The sequence below is a fragment of the Pseudophryne corroboree genome, chromosome 3, assembly GCF_028390025.1.
Source record: "Pseudophryne corroboree isolate aPseCor3 chromosome 3, aPseCor3.hap2, whole genome shotgun sequence".
NCBI lineage: Eukaryota > Metazoa > Chordata > Amphibia > Anura > Myobatrachidae > Pseudophryne > Pseudophryne corroboree.
Window position 1 is genome coordinate 35,569,967 of NC_086446.1, and position 15,523 is coordinate 35,585,489.

The 15,523-nt window shown below is 46.8% G+C and overlaps 1 protein-coding gene across 1 annotated transcript in view; it reads left to right on the forward strand.

The window, feature by feature from the left end:
- The window catches only part of LOC135057115 (oocyte zinc finger protein XlCOF7.1-like), a 101,646-nt gene that overhangs the window by 23,593 nt on the left and 62,530 nt on the right, over window positions 1-15,523 (forward strand). The window contains exons 3-7 of the mRNA XM_063963014.1: window positions 5,385-5,591; window positions 6,176-6,254; window positions 6,373-6,470; window positions 6,636-7,113; window positions 13,197-14,181. Of these exons, the coding sequence (XP_063819084.1) occupies window positions 5,385-5,591; window positions 6,176-6,254; window positions 6,373-6,470; window positions 6,636-7,113; window positions 13,197-14,181 (1,847 nt within the window). The remainder of the gene's footprint in view (window positions 1-5,384; window positions 5,592-6,175; window positions 6,255-6,372; window positions 6,471-6,635; window positions 7,114-13,196; window positions 14,182-15,523) is intronic.

Here is a 15,523-nt window from a genome sequence, read left to right on the forward strand (position 1 = left end):
GGGAAGCACCTAACGTCTCAAAGTTCCGCCTTCCGCCAGCTACCGGTAGAGGCCTAGCAAGTGGCTAGTGGGGATTCGTCAGCACCACACAGGTGTGGTAAGGCAGTGCGTCGGCACATACAGAGCAGAACGGTGGTTCCAAACGCCACGGCAGGTTAGGAGTTTGGTGGTGGCAGCATAAACCCGCCCACAACGCAGTGGGTGGATTCAGTAACAGGCGGTTACTGACGGTAAGCGGGAATCCCCTATGTGGTCAGGCCTCGTGTGACTTGACCTTCCATTCTGTGCGCAGCCAACGGGACGCGAAAGCGGCGAGTGCTTTTGTACGGGACCGTCCTGTCACACTCACAGAAGATCCGTGGCCTCTTCCTCTCAGGGAGGACCTGTTGCAGCAGGGGCCCTGAGTGTTCCAAGACTTACCGCGGTTACGTTAGACGGCATGATGGTTGAACACCGAATCCTAGCTGGGAAAGGTATTCCGGAGGAAGTCATCCCTACTCTGATAAAGGCTAGGAAGGAGGTGACGGGAAACATTATCACCATATCTGGAGGAAGTATGTATCTTGGTGTGAAGCCAAGAATGCTCCTACGGAAGATTTCCATCTGGGCCTTTTTCTGCACTTTCTACAGACAGGAGTGGATATGGGCCTGAAGTTAGGCTCCATTAAGGTACAGATTTCGGCCCTATCTATATTCTTTCAGAAGGAATTGGCTTCTCTCCCAGAAGTCCAGACTTTTGTAAAGGGAGTGCTGAACATCCAGCCTCCTTTTGTACCCCCAGTGGCACCATGGGACCTTAACGTGGTGTTACAGTTCCTTAAATCACACTGGTTTGAACCTCTTCAAACGGTTGAATTAAAATGTCTCACTTGGAAGGTGGTCATGTTATTGGCCTTGGCATCTGCAAGGCGGGTGTCCGAATTGGCGGCCTTGTCTCACAAGAGTCCCTATTTGATTTTCCATGTGGATAGAGCAGAGTTGGGGACTCGTCCTCAATTTTTGCCTAAGGTGGTTTCTTCATTTCATATGAACCAACCTATTGTGGTGCCTGTGGCTACGGGTGACTTGGAGGACTCCAAGTCCCTGGATGTAGTCAGGGCCTTAAAAATTTATGTAGCCAGGATGGCTCGGGTTAGGAAAACGGAAGCACTGTTTGTCCTGTATGCAGCCAACAAAGTTGGCGCTCCTGCTTCGAAGCAGACTATTGTTCGCTGGATCTGTAACACGATTCAGCAGGCTCATTCTACAGCTGGATTGGCGTTACCAAATTCGGTAAAGGCCCATTCCACTAGGAAGGTGGGCTCTTCTTGGGCGGCTGCCCGAGGCGTCTTGGCTTTACAGCTTTGCCGAGCAGCTACTTGGTCGGGTTCAAACACTTTTGCAAAGTTCTATAAGTTTGATACCCTGGCTGATGAGGACCTCGCGTTTCCTCAATTGGTGCTGCAGAGTCATCCGCACTCTCCCGCCCGGTCTGGAGCTTTGGTATAATCCCCATGGTCCTTATGGAGTCCCCAGCATCCTCTAGGATGTAAGAGAAAATTAAGATTTTAAACCTACCGGTAAATCTTTTTCTCCTAGTCTGTAGAGGATGCTGGGCGCCCGTCCCAGTGCGGACATATTTCTGCAAGACTTGTACATAGTCATTGCTTACATAAGGGTTATGTTTCAGTTGAGATCAGTCTTTGGCTGATGCTGTTTTGTTCATACCGTTAACTGGTAGCGTATATTCCAGGTTATACGGTGTGGATGGTGTGGGCTGGTATGAATCTTGCCCTTAGATTAACAAAAATCCTTTCCTCGTACTGTCAGTCTCCTCAGGGCACAGTTCTCTAACTGAGGTCTGGAGGAGGGGCATAGAGGGAGGAGCCAGCGCACATCCATCTAAAGTCTTTTAGAGTGCCCAGGTCTCCTGTGGAGCCCGTCTATACCCCATGGTCCTTACGGAGTCCCCAGCCTCCTCTACGGACTAGGAGAAAAAGATTTACCGGTAGGTTTAAAATCTTATTTTTCTTCTTCAGGGTCCATATGGACCCACAGGGATACCATGGGGATGTCCCAAAGCTGTTTCCCCTAAGGGTGGGGACATCGGTGAGCATGAAAAACTCATCGCCCAAAGGCAGCATCCGTAGAGGTGACTGTATCAAAAGAGTAGAACTTGAGAAAGGTGTAGACTGAGGACCACGTGGACACTCGGCACAACTGTTCGGCAGGTGCTCCATGACTAGCTATCCACGAAGTCCCCACAGGCTGAGTGGAATGAGTCTTGAGCACTCTATGGACTAGGGAGATCAGCTTCCATGTACTGTATGTTAAAGTCTGGATGTTAGCAGGCCAACCTTTCCTGGGAAAACCGTACAAAACAAAAAGAGCTTCAGATTTACGGATAGTCTTAGATTGCTCCACATACATCTGAACTGTTCGCACCACACCCAACAATACATCACTTGTGGAAGAGTTTGGAGAATGAATTGCTGGAGCCACAATCTCTTCATTGATATGAAATTTGGAGACCACCTTAGGAAGGTATACAGACCTAGTCCTGCCATAAAGTCCCTAGGTTCCAATGCCAGGACAATGGAATGGAGCGTTTCCATGCAAAACTTGGGCACTCCTATAAATTTGTTGAGTGCCTTGAGGTTTAGTATGGGTTGAAAAGAGCCCTTTTGTTTCCGGACCGGGAACAGTGTGGAGTAAAAGCCTGTCCGTTGTTGTAGTGGGGGCACTGGCATTATAACTCCTGTTTGTAAAAGGACATGAATGGCCTGTCCTTGATGGTATTTGCTGGAAGACCCGTACAGAAGAACTGTTGAGGAGGATATCTCTGAAAAGAGAAAGCGTATCCATGGGAGACCACTTCTTGTACCCATGTATCTGTGGTATTCTGATGCCAGGTATCTGCAAACTGAAGAAGTTGGCCTCCCACCCTGGGATTCCCCAGGGGAAGGCCCTTCATGTCAGGCAGAGGACTTATCCTCTTTCTGGGCTCCCTTTGCAGCTGGTTGTCTGCCAGTCCATGGCTGCTTGGAGCAAGGCTTGGCCTTAAAAGAGCTGGTCTGTTTACGAAAGGACTGACCCCTAGCCTTCCCCTGAGGCAAAATGGTTGATGTCCTGGTCCTTGGGGCAGCAGCTGAAGGTAGCCTATGAAGCTGACACAGTGGAGACTATCTTGACCAACTCAGCGCCAAAAAAATATCTCCTGTGAAAGTAATAGATTCAAGTGCCTTTTTAGACTCGGAGTCCCCAACGAGCTGCCACTGATCATGCAGACACTTTAGAAGCCAAAACACCTTTATCCAGGGCTGCTTCACCCAGGTAAGAGGACGCTTCCTTAATATGTGAGATGTGCGCCACCTGTTATCTGGAAGCATCTGAAGGGAGGGTATCCTCAAGCACTTTCCCAGGCCTCGATAGCTAAGGCTACCCAACTCGAAGCCATCGCTGGGTGTGTAATGGCACCCGCATGCGAAAAATGGACTTTAAAGAAGTCTCCACTCTTCTGCCATCAGAATCCTTGAATGAGAATTCTGTGGGAATAGGTATCGTAGAACTGATGTTTGTGCAGCTCAGCTACAAAAGTGAACGCACATCTGCACATACCTTATACACTCCCCCTGTAGGCGGTGACTATCTGATCGCAGTGCTGCAAAAAAATGCACCCTAGCAATCAGGTCTGAATTACCCCCTGGGTTATGCGGAATACTGAGAAAAAAAACAGTCCTCTCTGCTGCTGCAGAGAAAACTAGAGAAAAAGAAGACCGTATCTTTTTCTGGGGCGCGCTTTATGAAATATATATTATAATTAAAATTAATTCTTTATTGATCACTATTAAAGATTCTAGGCTTTATTATGATTTAGTCATATCAGGCATGAAAATTTGCCGAATCTCAAGCGATAATCTCTATATCATTATCCGTGCCCGGGTATCCCTGATATAAATATATCTACCAATAGGTGTACTTTAGGGATATGATCACTTTATCTCCTCCACCGAAATTAGCAATAAATAAAAAAATTATCAAAATATAGTTTTTGGAGTTTATATGTACTCCGTTTTGTGCAATAAGTGAAAATGAAAAAAAAAAAAAAAAAAAAAATTTTTTGTTGGAGTTTGTATGTACTCCTTTTTATTATGGTCTGTTCAAAAAAAATTATTTTAAAATAGAACAGATGATGTGCTTGTCCCCTCGCAATTATATATGTGAGCAGGACACCTTACATATAGCTTATTCACATAAATTTAGACCAACACCACTGTATAAATATACTCTTACTCCACACCACTGTATCGTTATGGTTATTATAATCGAACACTTATACTTAATCCCTTTATTTTATCTTGCTGTTATTCCACACCACTGCACCACTGGATCTTGGTTGGATAAAAAACCCAGTGGTATCCACAGGGTATATCAAATATGAATTGGTTCTCTTCAAAATAATCCAAATGTTAAATAAATGAATTGTTCTATATATTCATACTTGCTACCAAATCTCTATTTTATGAAGAACATACATCCCACATAGGAAATTTCAGGTCGAGCTGACTTACAAATCCTACTAGTCAGTGCCCACTAGATCACAGTTTAATATGCACTAAATATTTATATATGCATGTGGAATTTCCGGATCTACTATTCCAACTGGTGGGTGCACAATTGCTATGTACCAAATGCATTCACATGTATAAATCCCCACACATATGGAATTTCAAAATCCAACCAAAATTAATCCGTATATACACAAAATTACTGCAAAAACCTATGTTTACAGAGACGCATATCTAACATAGAAAATTGCAGATCCAGCTATTTATAATTCAATGGATTTCATATATGTACACACCTATAAAATTTGCTAGAAAAACCACATAAAGGAGTCAGCTACTGATTTTCCTTAATGCTGCACTAGGAGCCCTGATGTCTACTGTTGATTACAGAGACAACACAGGGCATCCCGGCTGCTGAAAAGAGTAAGCCTTCTACTATAAAGAAAATGCAGAAAAAGATACTCTGTGGATACAATAGTGTAAAGTGGAGTGGAAAAACCGTTATGTATACTTTACGTATACAGTGGTGGTCCAGCGGCGTTAAATCCCGGTGGGGAGAGATCGTGACCACCGGCGTCCGTGAAAACCGGAAGTCGGAGCCAGCCCGAGGCGGAAGTGACGTACGTTTCGCTTTCCTAAGCTTGTTCACAGTATGCGGAATACTGACTAGGCCTCTGGCTGGAGGCGAGGTATAGAGGAGAGGGACCAGTGTATTCTGGGAGCTGAAAGCCTCAAGTTTTTGGTGCCTGGTCCTCTGCCTCCTACAACCCCATGGTATCCCTATGGATCCTGCAGAAATATTTTTAATTAATTTTTCTATGTTGTCTAAATACACAGGATTATGCAGTAGTGAAGAAGACACTTTCCAGCTGTGCCTCCATCACGGTGCCTCCACCTTACTCACTGATACATGAGAGACACAATGACCAGAAGATCCTGGAACTCACCAACAAGATCATTCAGCTGCTGACTGGAGAGGTCACTGCTGGGAATGGGACATTATACAGTAACACCAAGGGACGTGTCTGGGTGATGACTGGAGAGGTGACTGCTGGGAATGGGTCATTATACAGTAACACCAGGGGATGTGTCTGGGTGATGACTGGAGAGGTGACTGCTGGGAATGGGGCATTATACAGTAACACCAGGGGATGTGTCTGAGTGATGACTAGAGAGGTGACTGCTGGGAATGGGACATTATACAGTAACACCAGGGGACGTGTCTGGGTGATGACTGGAGAGGTGACTGCTGGGAATGGGGCATTATACAGTGACACCAGGGGACGTATCTGGGGGATGACTGGAGAGGTGACTGTTGGAAATGGGACATTATACAGTAACACCAGGGGATGTGTCTGGGTGATGACTGAAGAGGTGACTGTTGGGAATTGGACATTATACAGTAACACTAAGGGATGTGTTTGGGTGATGACTGGAGAGGTGACTGCTGGGAATGGGACATTATACAGTAACACCAGGGGATATGTCTGGGTGATGACTGGAGAGGTGACTGCTGGGAATGGGACATTATACAGTAACACCAGGGGATGTATCTGGGTAATGACTGTATCATTGTGTGTCAGGTTCCTTTAAGGTGTCAAGATGTCACTATTTATCTCTCCATGCAGGAGGGGGAGTATATAGAGGAAAACAGGGGTCTGTACAAGGACGTGATGATGGAGAATCACCGGCCTCTCACATCACTGGGTAAGAGGAGACTGTCATGTATTGTACAGGGGAGAGCAGGTATGGGGGCCCCTATATACACACATCATCTGATAATCACATATATACACTGTACTCAGTCACTGTGTGTCTCCTACAGATGGACCCAGTAACAGAGATACCCCAGAGAGATGTCCCCGTCCAGTGTATTCCCAGGATTGTACAGAGGAGAATCACAGGATCCCACAGGAGCATCAGGTAGGTGGGATTTAGGGTCTTACCAATAAACTTGGACTTCATTACATATGGCCTCTGGTCTCATTAAGTACCAAAGTGACTGTCACTATATGATGTGTAATTCTACTGCTTAACTCAATGACCGTTATTAGTAAGATGTTATTTTAATGGTTTTTTTTGTATTAGGAGGAATATATTACTTATTTTAAGATAGAAGATAAAGAGAGGGAAGAAGAGACGTATGTGACTGATATGAAGGCAGAAGATACAGAGGGAGAAGAAGAGACGTATGTGACTGATATGAAGGCAGAAGATACAGAGGGAGAAGAAGAGACATATGTGACTGATACGAAGGCAGAAGATACAGAGGGAGAAGAAGAGACGTACGTGACTGATATGAAGGCAGAAGGTACAGAGGGAGAAGAAGAGAAGTACGTGACTGATATGAAGGCAGAAGATATAGAGGGAGAAGAAGAGACGTATGTGACTGATATGAAGGTAGAAGATATAGAGGGAGAAGAAGAGACATATGTGACTGATATGAAGGCAGAAGAGACGTATGTGACTGATATGAGGGCAGAAGATACAGAGGACGAAGAAGAGACGTATGTGAGGGGTAATCAGCAGTGTAAGGAGAAGGACATCCCTACAGATATCAGCACAGGTGAGTAGTAATCACATTTCTCTGACGTCCTAGTGGATGCTGGGAACTCCGTAAGGACCATGGGGAAATAGCGGCTCCGCAGGAGACTGGGCACATCTAATAAAGATTTAGGACTACCTGTTGTGCACTGGCTCCTCCCACTATGACCCTCCTCCAGACCTCAGTTAGAATCCTGTGCCCGGCTCGAGCTGGATGCACACAAGGGGCTCTCCTGAGCTCCTAGAAAGAAAGTATATTTTAGGTTTTTTTATTTTACAGTGAGACCTGCTGGCAACAGGCTCACTGCACCGAGGGACTAAGGGGAGAAGAAGCGAACCTACCTAACTGTGGGTAGTTTGGGCTTCTTAGGCTACTGGACACCATTAGCTCCAGAGGGATCGACCGCATGGAACCGTCCATTGATGTTCGTCCCGGAGCCGCGCCGCCGGCCCCCTTACAGAGCCAGAAGCAAGAAGAGTCCGGAAAATCGGCGGCTGAAGACATCCGTCTTCTCCAAGGTAGCGCACAGCACTGCAGCTGTGCGCCATTGCTCCTCATACACACTTCACACTCCGGTCACTGAGGGTGCAGGGCGCCCTGAGAAGCAATAAAAACACCTTGGCTGGCAAATATATCACAATATATAGCCCCAGAGGCTATGTATGTGATAAATACCCCTGCCAGAATCCATTAAAAAGCGGGAGAAAAGTCCGCGAAAAAGGGGCAGAGCTATCTCCCTCAGCACACTGGCGCCATTTTCTCTTCACAGTGCAACTGGAAGACCGCTCCCCAGGCTCTCCCCTGTAGTTTTCAGGCTCAAAGGGTTAAAAAGAGAGGGGGGGCACTAAATTTAGGCGCAATATTGTATATACAAGCAGCTATTGGGGAAAATTCACTCAGTTATAGTGTTAATCCCCACATTATATAGCGCTCTGGTGTGTGCTGGCATACTCTCTCTCTGTCTCCCCAAAGGGCTTTGTAGGGTCCTGTCCACAGTCAGAGCATTCCCTGTGTGTGTGCGGTGTGTCGGTACGGCTGTGTCGACATGTGTGATGAGGAGGCTTATGTGGTGACGGAGCAGATGCCGATAAATGTGATGTCGCCCCAGAGTAGATGGATAGGTGGAAGGTATTAACCGACAGTGTCAACTCCTTACATAAAAGGCTGGATGACGTAACAGCTGTGGGACAGCCGGCTTCTCAGCCCGCGCCTGCCCAGGCGTCTCAAAGGCCATCAGGGGCTCAAAAACGCCCGCTCCCTCAGATGGCAGACATAGATGTCGACACGGAGTCTGACTCCAGTGTCGACAAGGTTGAGACATATACACAATCCACTAGGAACATCCGTGACTTGATCCCGGCAATAAAAAATGTGTTTCACATTTCTGACATTAACCCAAGTACTTTTAAAAAAGGGTTTTATGTTTGGGGAGAAAAAGCAGGCAGTGTTTTGTTCCCCCATCAGATGAGTGAATGAAGTGTGTGAAAAAGCGTGGGTTCCCCCGATAAGAAACTGGTAATTTCTAAAAAGTTACTGATGGCGTACCCTTTCCCGCCAGAGGATAGGTCACGTTGGGAGATATCCCCTAGGGTGGATAAGGCGCTCGCACGTTTGTCAAATAAGGTGGCACTGCCGTCTTAGGATACGGCCACTTTGAAGATGCCTGCTGATAAAAAGCAGGAGGCTATCCTGAAGTCTGTATTTACACACTCAGGTACTATACTGAGACCTGCAATTGCCTCAGCATGGATAGTGCTGCTGCGGCGTGGTCTGATACCCTGTCTGATAATATAATACCCTAGACAGGGATAATATTTTGCTAACATAGAGCATATTAAAAGACGTCGTCTTATATATGAGGGATGCACAGAGGGGTATTTGCCAGCTGGCATCCAGAATTATTGCAATGTCCATTCTGCCAGGAGGGTATTAGGGACCCGGCAGTGGACAGGTGATGCTGATTTTAAAGGCACATAGAGATTCTGCCTTATAAGGGTGAGGAATTGTTTGGGGATGGTCTTTGGGACCTCGTATCCACAGCAACAGCTGGGAAAGAATTTTTTTTTACCTCAGGTTTCCTCACAGCCTAAGAAAACTGTATTATCAAGTACAGTCCTTTTGGCTTCAGAAAAGCACAAGGGGAGACAAGAGAAGAGGGAAACAAAAATCTTCCCCCGCTTCCTCTGAGTCCACCGCATGTCACTGGGACTCCACAGGTGGAGCCAGGTGCGGTGGGGGTGCGTCTCGGGAACTTCAGCGTCCTCTGGGCTCGCTCACAGGTAGATCCCTGGGTTCTGCAAGTTGTATCACAGGGATACAAGCTACAGTTCTAGACAACTCCCCCTCGCCGTTACCTCATCAGCCTTGCCTGCTGCCCTCGGAGAGGTAGTACTGGCGGAAATTCACAAGCTGTACTTCCAGCAGGTGATAATCAAGGTATCCCTCCTTTAACAAGGCCGGGGTTACTATTCCATAATGTTTGTGGTACCGAAACTTGAGGGTTCGGTGAGACCCATTTTAAAATTGGAATCCTTGAACACATATATAAAAAAATTCAAGTTCAAGATGGAATCGCTCAGGGCGATTATTGCAAGCCTGGACGAGGGATATTACATGGTATATCGGGACATCAAGGATGCTTGCCTGCATGTCCCATTTACCATCCTCACCAGGAGTACCTCAGATTTGTGGTACAGGATTGTCATTACCAATTCCAGACGTTGCCGTTGGGCCTGTCCACGGCACCGAGGGTATTTACCAAGGTAATGGCCGAAATGATGATACCCCTTCGAAAAAAGGGAGTTTTAAATTATCCCATACTTGGACGATCTCCTGATAAAGGCGAGGTCCAGGGAGCAGTTGTTGGTAGGGGTAGCACTATCTCTAAAGTGCTACAACAGCACGGTTGAATTCTAAATATTCCAAAGTCACAGCTGGTCCCTACGACACATCTACTGTTCCTGGGAATGGTTCTGGACACAGACCAGAAATAAGTGTTTCTCCTGGAGGAGAAGGCCAAGGAGCTGTCATCTCTAGTCAGAGACCTCCTGAAACCAAAACAGGTGTCGGTGCATCACTGCACGCGAATCCTGGGAAAAATAGTAGCTTTCTACGAAGCAATTCCATTCGATGGGTTCCATGCAACTTTTCAGTGGAACCGGTTGGACAAGTCGCATATCAGATGCATCAACTGATAACCCTGTCTCCATGGACTAGGGTGTCTCTGCTGTGGTGGCTGCAGAGTGCTCATCTTCAAGAGAGCCGCAGAGTCGGCATACAGGACTGGGTCTTGGTGACCACGAGTGCCAGCCTTCAAGGCTGGGGGGCAGTCACACAGGGAAGTATCTTCCAGGGACTATGGTCAAACCTGGAGATTTCCCTACACAAAAATATTCTGGAACTGAGGGACATTTACAATGCCCTAAGTTAAGCAAAACCCCTGCTTCAAAACCAGCCGGTACTGATTCAGTCAGACAACATCACGGCGGGCGCCCATGTAAACCAACAGGGTGGCACAAGAAGCAGGAGTGCGATGGCAGAAGCCACAAGGATTCTCCGATGGGCGGAGAGTCATGTGTTAGCACTGTCAGCAGTGTTCATTCCCGGAGTGGACAACTGGGAAGCAGATCTTCTCAGCAGACACGACCTCCACCCGGGAGAGTGGGGACTTCATCCAGAAGTCTTCCAAAATGATTGTACACCTTTGGGAAAGGCCACAGGTGGACATGATGGCGTCCCGCCTCAACAAAAAGCTATAAAAGATATTGCGCCAGGTCAAGGGACCCTCAGGCGATAGATGTGGACGCTCTGGTAACACCGTGGGTGTTCCCTAAGAAGGAAAGGAGTAAGAACTATACTCGTGGTTCCGGATGGGCCAAGAAGAGCTTGGTACCCAGAACTTTAAGAAATTATCTCAGAGGACCCATGGCCTCTGCCTCTCAGACAGGACCTGCTGCAGCAGGAGCCCTGTCTGTTCCAAGACTTACCGCGGCTTGATGGCATGGCGGTTGAACACCGGATCCTAAAGGAAAAAGGCATTCCGGGGGAAGTCATTCCTACGCAGATTACGGCTAGGAAAGATGTGACCGCAAAACATTATCACCGCATATGGCGAAAATATGTTGCTTGGTATGAGGCCAGGAAGGCCCCAACAGAGGAATTTCAACTGGGTCGAATTCTGCACTTCCTACAGTCAGGAGTGACTATGGGCCTAAAATTGGCTTCCATTAAGGTCCAGATTTCGGCTCTGTCGATTTTCTTCCAGAGAGAACTGGCTTCACTGCCTGAAGTTCAGACATTTGTAAAGGGAGTGCTGCATATTCAGCCCCAACTTGTGCCTCCAGTGGCACCTTGGGATCTCAACGTGGTGTTGAGATTCCTAAAATCATGGAGCTACTTAAAACCGTGCATCTGAAATATCTTACGTGGAAAGTGGTCATGTTGTTGGCCTTGGCTTCGGCCAGGCGTGTATCAGAAATGGCGGCTTTGTCATGTAAAAGCCCTTATCTGATTTTCCATATGGATAGGGCAGAATTGAGGACTCGTCCCCAGTTTCTCCCTAAGGTGGTATCGGCCTTTCAATCGAACCAACCTATTGTAGTGCCTGCGGCTACAAGGGACTTGGAGGATTCCAAGTTACTGGACGTAGTCAGGGCCTTGAAAATTTATGTTTCAGGACGGCTAGAGTCCGAAAAACTGACTCGCTATTTATCCTGTATGCACCCAACAAACTGGGTGCTCCTGCTTCTAAGCAGACTATTACTCGCTGGATTTGTAGTACAATTCCGCTGGCGCATTCTGCGGCTGGACTTCCGCATCATAAATCAGTAAAAGCCCATTCCACGAGGAAGGTGGGCTCATCTTGGGCGGCTGCCCGAGGGGTCTCGGCTTTACAACGTTGCCAAGCTGCTACTTGGTCAGGGGCAAACATGTTTGCTAAATTCTACAAATTTGATGCCCTGGCTGAGGAGGACCTGGAGTTCTCTCATTCGGTGCTGCAGAGTCATCCGCACTCTCCCGCCCGTTTGGGAGCTTTGGTATAATCCCCATGGTCCTTACGGAGTTCCCAGCATCCACTAGTACGTCAGAGAAAATAAGATTTTACTCACCGGTAAATCTATTTCTCGTAGTCCGTAGTGGATGCTGGGCGCCCATCCCAAGTGCGGATTGTCTGCAATACTTGTATATAGTTATTGCCTAACTAAAAGGGTTATTGTTGAGCCATCTGTTGAGAGGCTCTATTATGTTCATACTGTTAACTGGGTATAATATCACAAGTTATACGGTGTGATTGGTGTGGCTGGTATGAGTCTTACCCGGGATTCAAAATCCTTCCCTATTGTGTCAGCTCTTCCGGGCACAGTATCCTAGCTGAGGTCTGGAGGAGGGTCATAGTGGGAGGAGCCAGTGCACACCAGGTAGTCCTAAATCTTTCTTAGATGTGCCCAGTCTCCTGCAGAGCCGCTATTTCCCCATGGTCCTTACGGAGTTCCCAGCATCCACTACGGACTACGAGAAATAGATTTACCGGTGAGTAAAATCTTATTATTACAGAACAGATTTCGTTTTGCTGCTTCCTACCAAGAGGAACGTGATGGTGTTACCGCTCTCATAGTAGGAATGTCCGCACCATGATGGGATCACCATCAAATTGTGGACCCCATTTGTGAGACACATGGGACCTATGAAGATGATGCCCCCTCTGTGTATAAAGCAGTAGCGGTATCGCATAACTAACACCCACACTACTCACCTGCACTGTGATAGCTTGGACACTGATACATATAGATCTATATTAGTGTGTGAGGGGCCTCCTGTTATATTGCTTTCCACTGATGGGGAAAACTCCTTATATCATAGCCTGGGCTTTCCCAGATGCCACTAGGATAAGTGTGATCGCTCACACACTTATCAGATGGATCCAGTTCTATCTTCAGCCAGTGTTTTATATGTGCAGCAATAGTCCTATTTACTGTATGTACATCTATGACTGTAATAACCTGTAGTTGAGAAATTGAAATAAAACAACTGAGCCTCTTGATCTCAGTGATAGTATGATAATTTGGCCTTTAAGGTAACAAAAATCTTTTGTCATACATTTCCAGCAGATGGACCTCGGAGGAAGATCTCGCAGAAGACCTCGGAGGGAGATCTAATTTTTTTTCCAGATTTTACAATACAAGATAACATTACACAGGTTTCTCCAGGAGACATCCCTCTAAATATACATTCTGTACCTCTCAGTGCCGATATTCCATCTGATTCCTCTGATCATGGAGAATGTTCTCCCGATAGCTCAATTATAGCTACACATAGTGCTGGTCTTACAAGTGATTCAGTCTTTACCTGCTTTGAATGTGGTAAAAAATTTGTACATCAGTCACTGTTTGTTAGGCATCAGAGATCTCACACAGATGAGAGTCTATTTCCGTGTCCTGAGTATGGGAAATGTTTTACACTAAAGTCAAATCTTGTCACACATCAGATAATTCACACAGGCGAGAAACCGTTTCCATGTCCTGAGTGTGGGAAATGTTTTACACAGAAATCAGCTCTTGTTAAACATCAGAAAAGTCACACAGGTGAGAGTCCATTGTCTTGTCCTGAGTGTGGGAAACATTTTATATATAAATCAGATCTTGTAATACATGAGAGAATTCACACAGGGGAGAGGCCATTTCCATGCTCTGAATGTGGGAAAAGTTTTTCTATGAAATTAGACCTTGTTAGGCATGAACGAATTCACACAGGCGAGAAACCATTTCCATGTCCTGAGTGTGGGAAATGTTTTACTTTAAAGTCAAATCTTGTCACACATCAGAGAATTCACACAGGCGAGAAACCATTTCCATGTTCTGAGTGTGGGAAATGTTTTACAGTGAAGTCAAATCTTGTCACACATCGGAGAATTCACACAGGCGAGAAACCATTTCCATGTCCTGAGTGTGGGAAGCGTTTTACATACAAATCCGTTCTTGTTGCACATCAGAGAAGTCACACGGGTGAGAAGTCACATCCATGTCCTGAGTGTGGGAAATGTTTTACACAGAAATCATGTCTTGTTAAACATGAGAGAAGTCACACAGGTATGTAACTATTTCCATGGGCTGAGGGCCTGATTCAGGTTTGTACACAAGTCTGAGTCATTGGATGCAGACTTCCTGGACCCTGCTGTCTGGATCCGATGGCCAGTCTGAGTAAGCTTCGGTTTGTGCAGACTGAACAAGGTCTGCTACCAACACGAGTTGCGATGATGACCCAATGCTGTGTAGTCAGATACAGCTCTCTGATATCACGGATGCGAGCAGGAGGCATCTTACCTCTTACAGACGTATCCTGCATTTCCATTTTATTTGTACGGTATTGTACACCTGTGTCAGCGCAATTCCTTACAGATCGACATCAGGCCCTGCGTTCACAATATACTTTACACTAAAATATCATGTTAGATGCTATCAGCATCTCACTGGTGTGATCGCCCCTGCCTGTTTGACAGGCACAGGTGGGAGGGGGAGTGCCAAAGAATGCCGTTGGCAGGGCGCGGTCTGGACAACGGAGGTGTGTCCGGACCATTGGGGCGGGCTGTGGCGTCTGCGTGTTGTCACATGCAGCTGCGACAGGTAGCCCCCAGGGAGCAGGAGCAGCGCAGGTAAGGAGCTACTTGTCAAGTACAAAAGCATCGCCGCTGTGTGATGCTTTTGTACTTTTTCAATTCAACTCTGAATTACCCCCAAAGTGTAGGTAAAGCATACACCTATCAGACATAACATTATAACCACATGTCTAATATCTCCCTGTTGTGCCACCATAATAGCTCTGACACATCTGCAAGACCTGAAGGTGTCCTGTGGTATGTGGCACCAAGATGTCAGCATCGGATCCTTAAGCCCTGTGAGGTGGGGCACATCCCACAGATGCTTGATCAGATTGAGATCTGAGGAGTTTGGAGGCCAGGTCACCACCGTCATCTCTTTATCACGTTCCTCAAACTTTCTGAGCAATTTTTGCAGTATGGCGTGGTGCATTATCCTGCTGAGAGGTCACTGCCGTCAGAGGAATGCCGCTGCCATGAAGGGGGGTACTTGTCTGCTACAATGTTTAGGTAGGTAATAAGTATCACAGTAACATCCTCATGAATGGCGCTAGCCCAAGCTTTCCAAGCAGAACGTTTCCAGAGCATCTAGCTGTCTCCACTGGCTTGCCTTCCCATCCTGGTACCATCTCTTCCCCAGGTGCACGATGCACACGCACCTGGCAGACCACATGATCTAAAAGAAACTGATGTATCCAACGCTCACATGCCCAGTGTAGGGGGTGGTATTCATGTGACCGGCGGTCTGCTGACCGACAGTCACATGACTTCCTCCACCATCCCGACGGCTCTCTATCCCGATGGTCGGCATGCCGACCAACAGGGACTATTTCCTCTCGT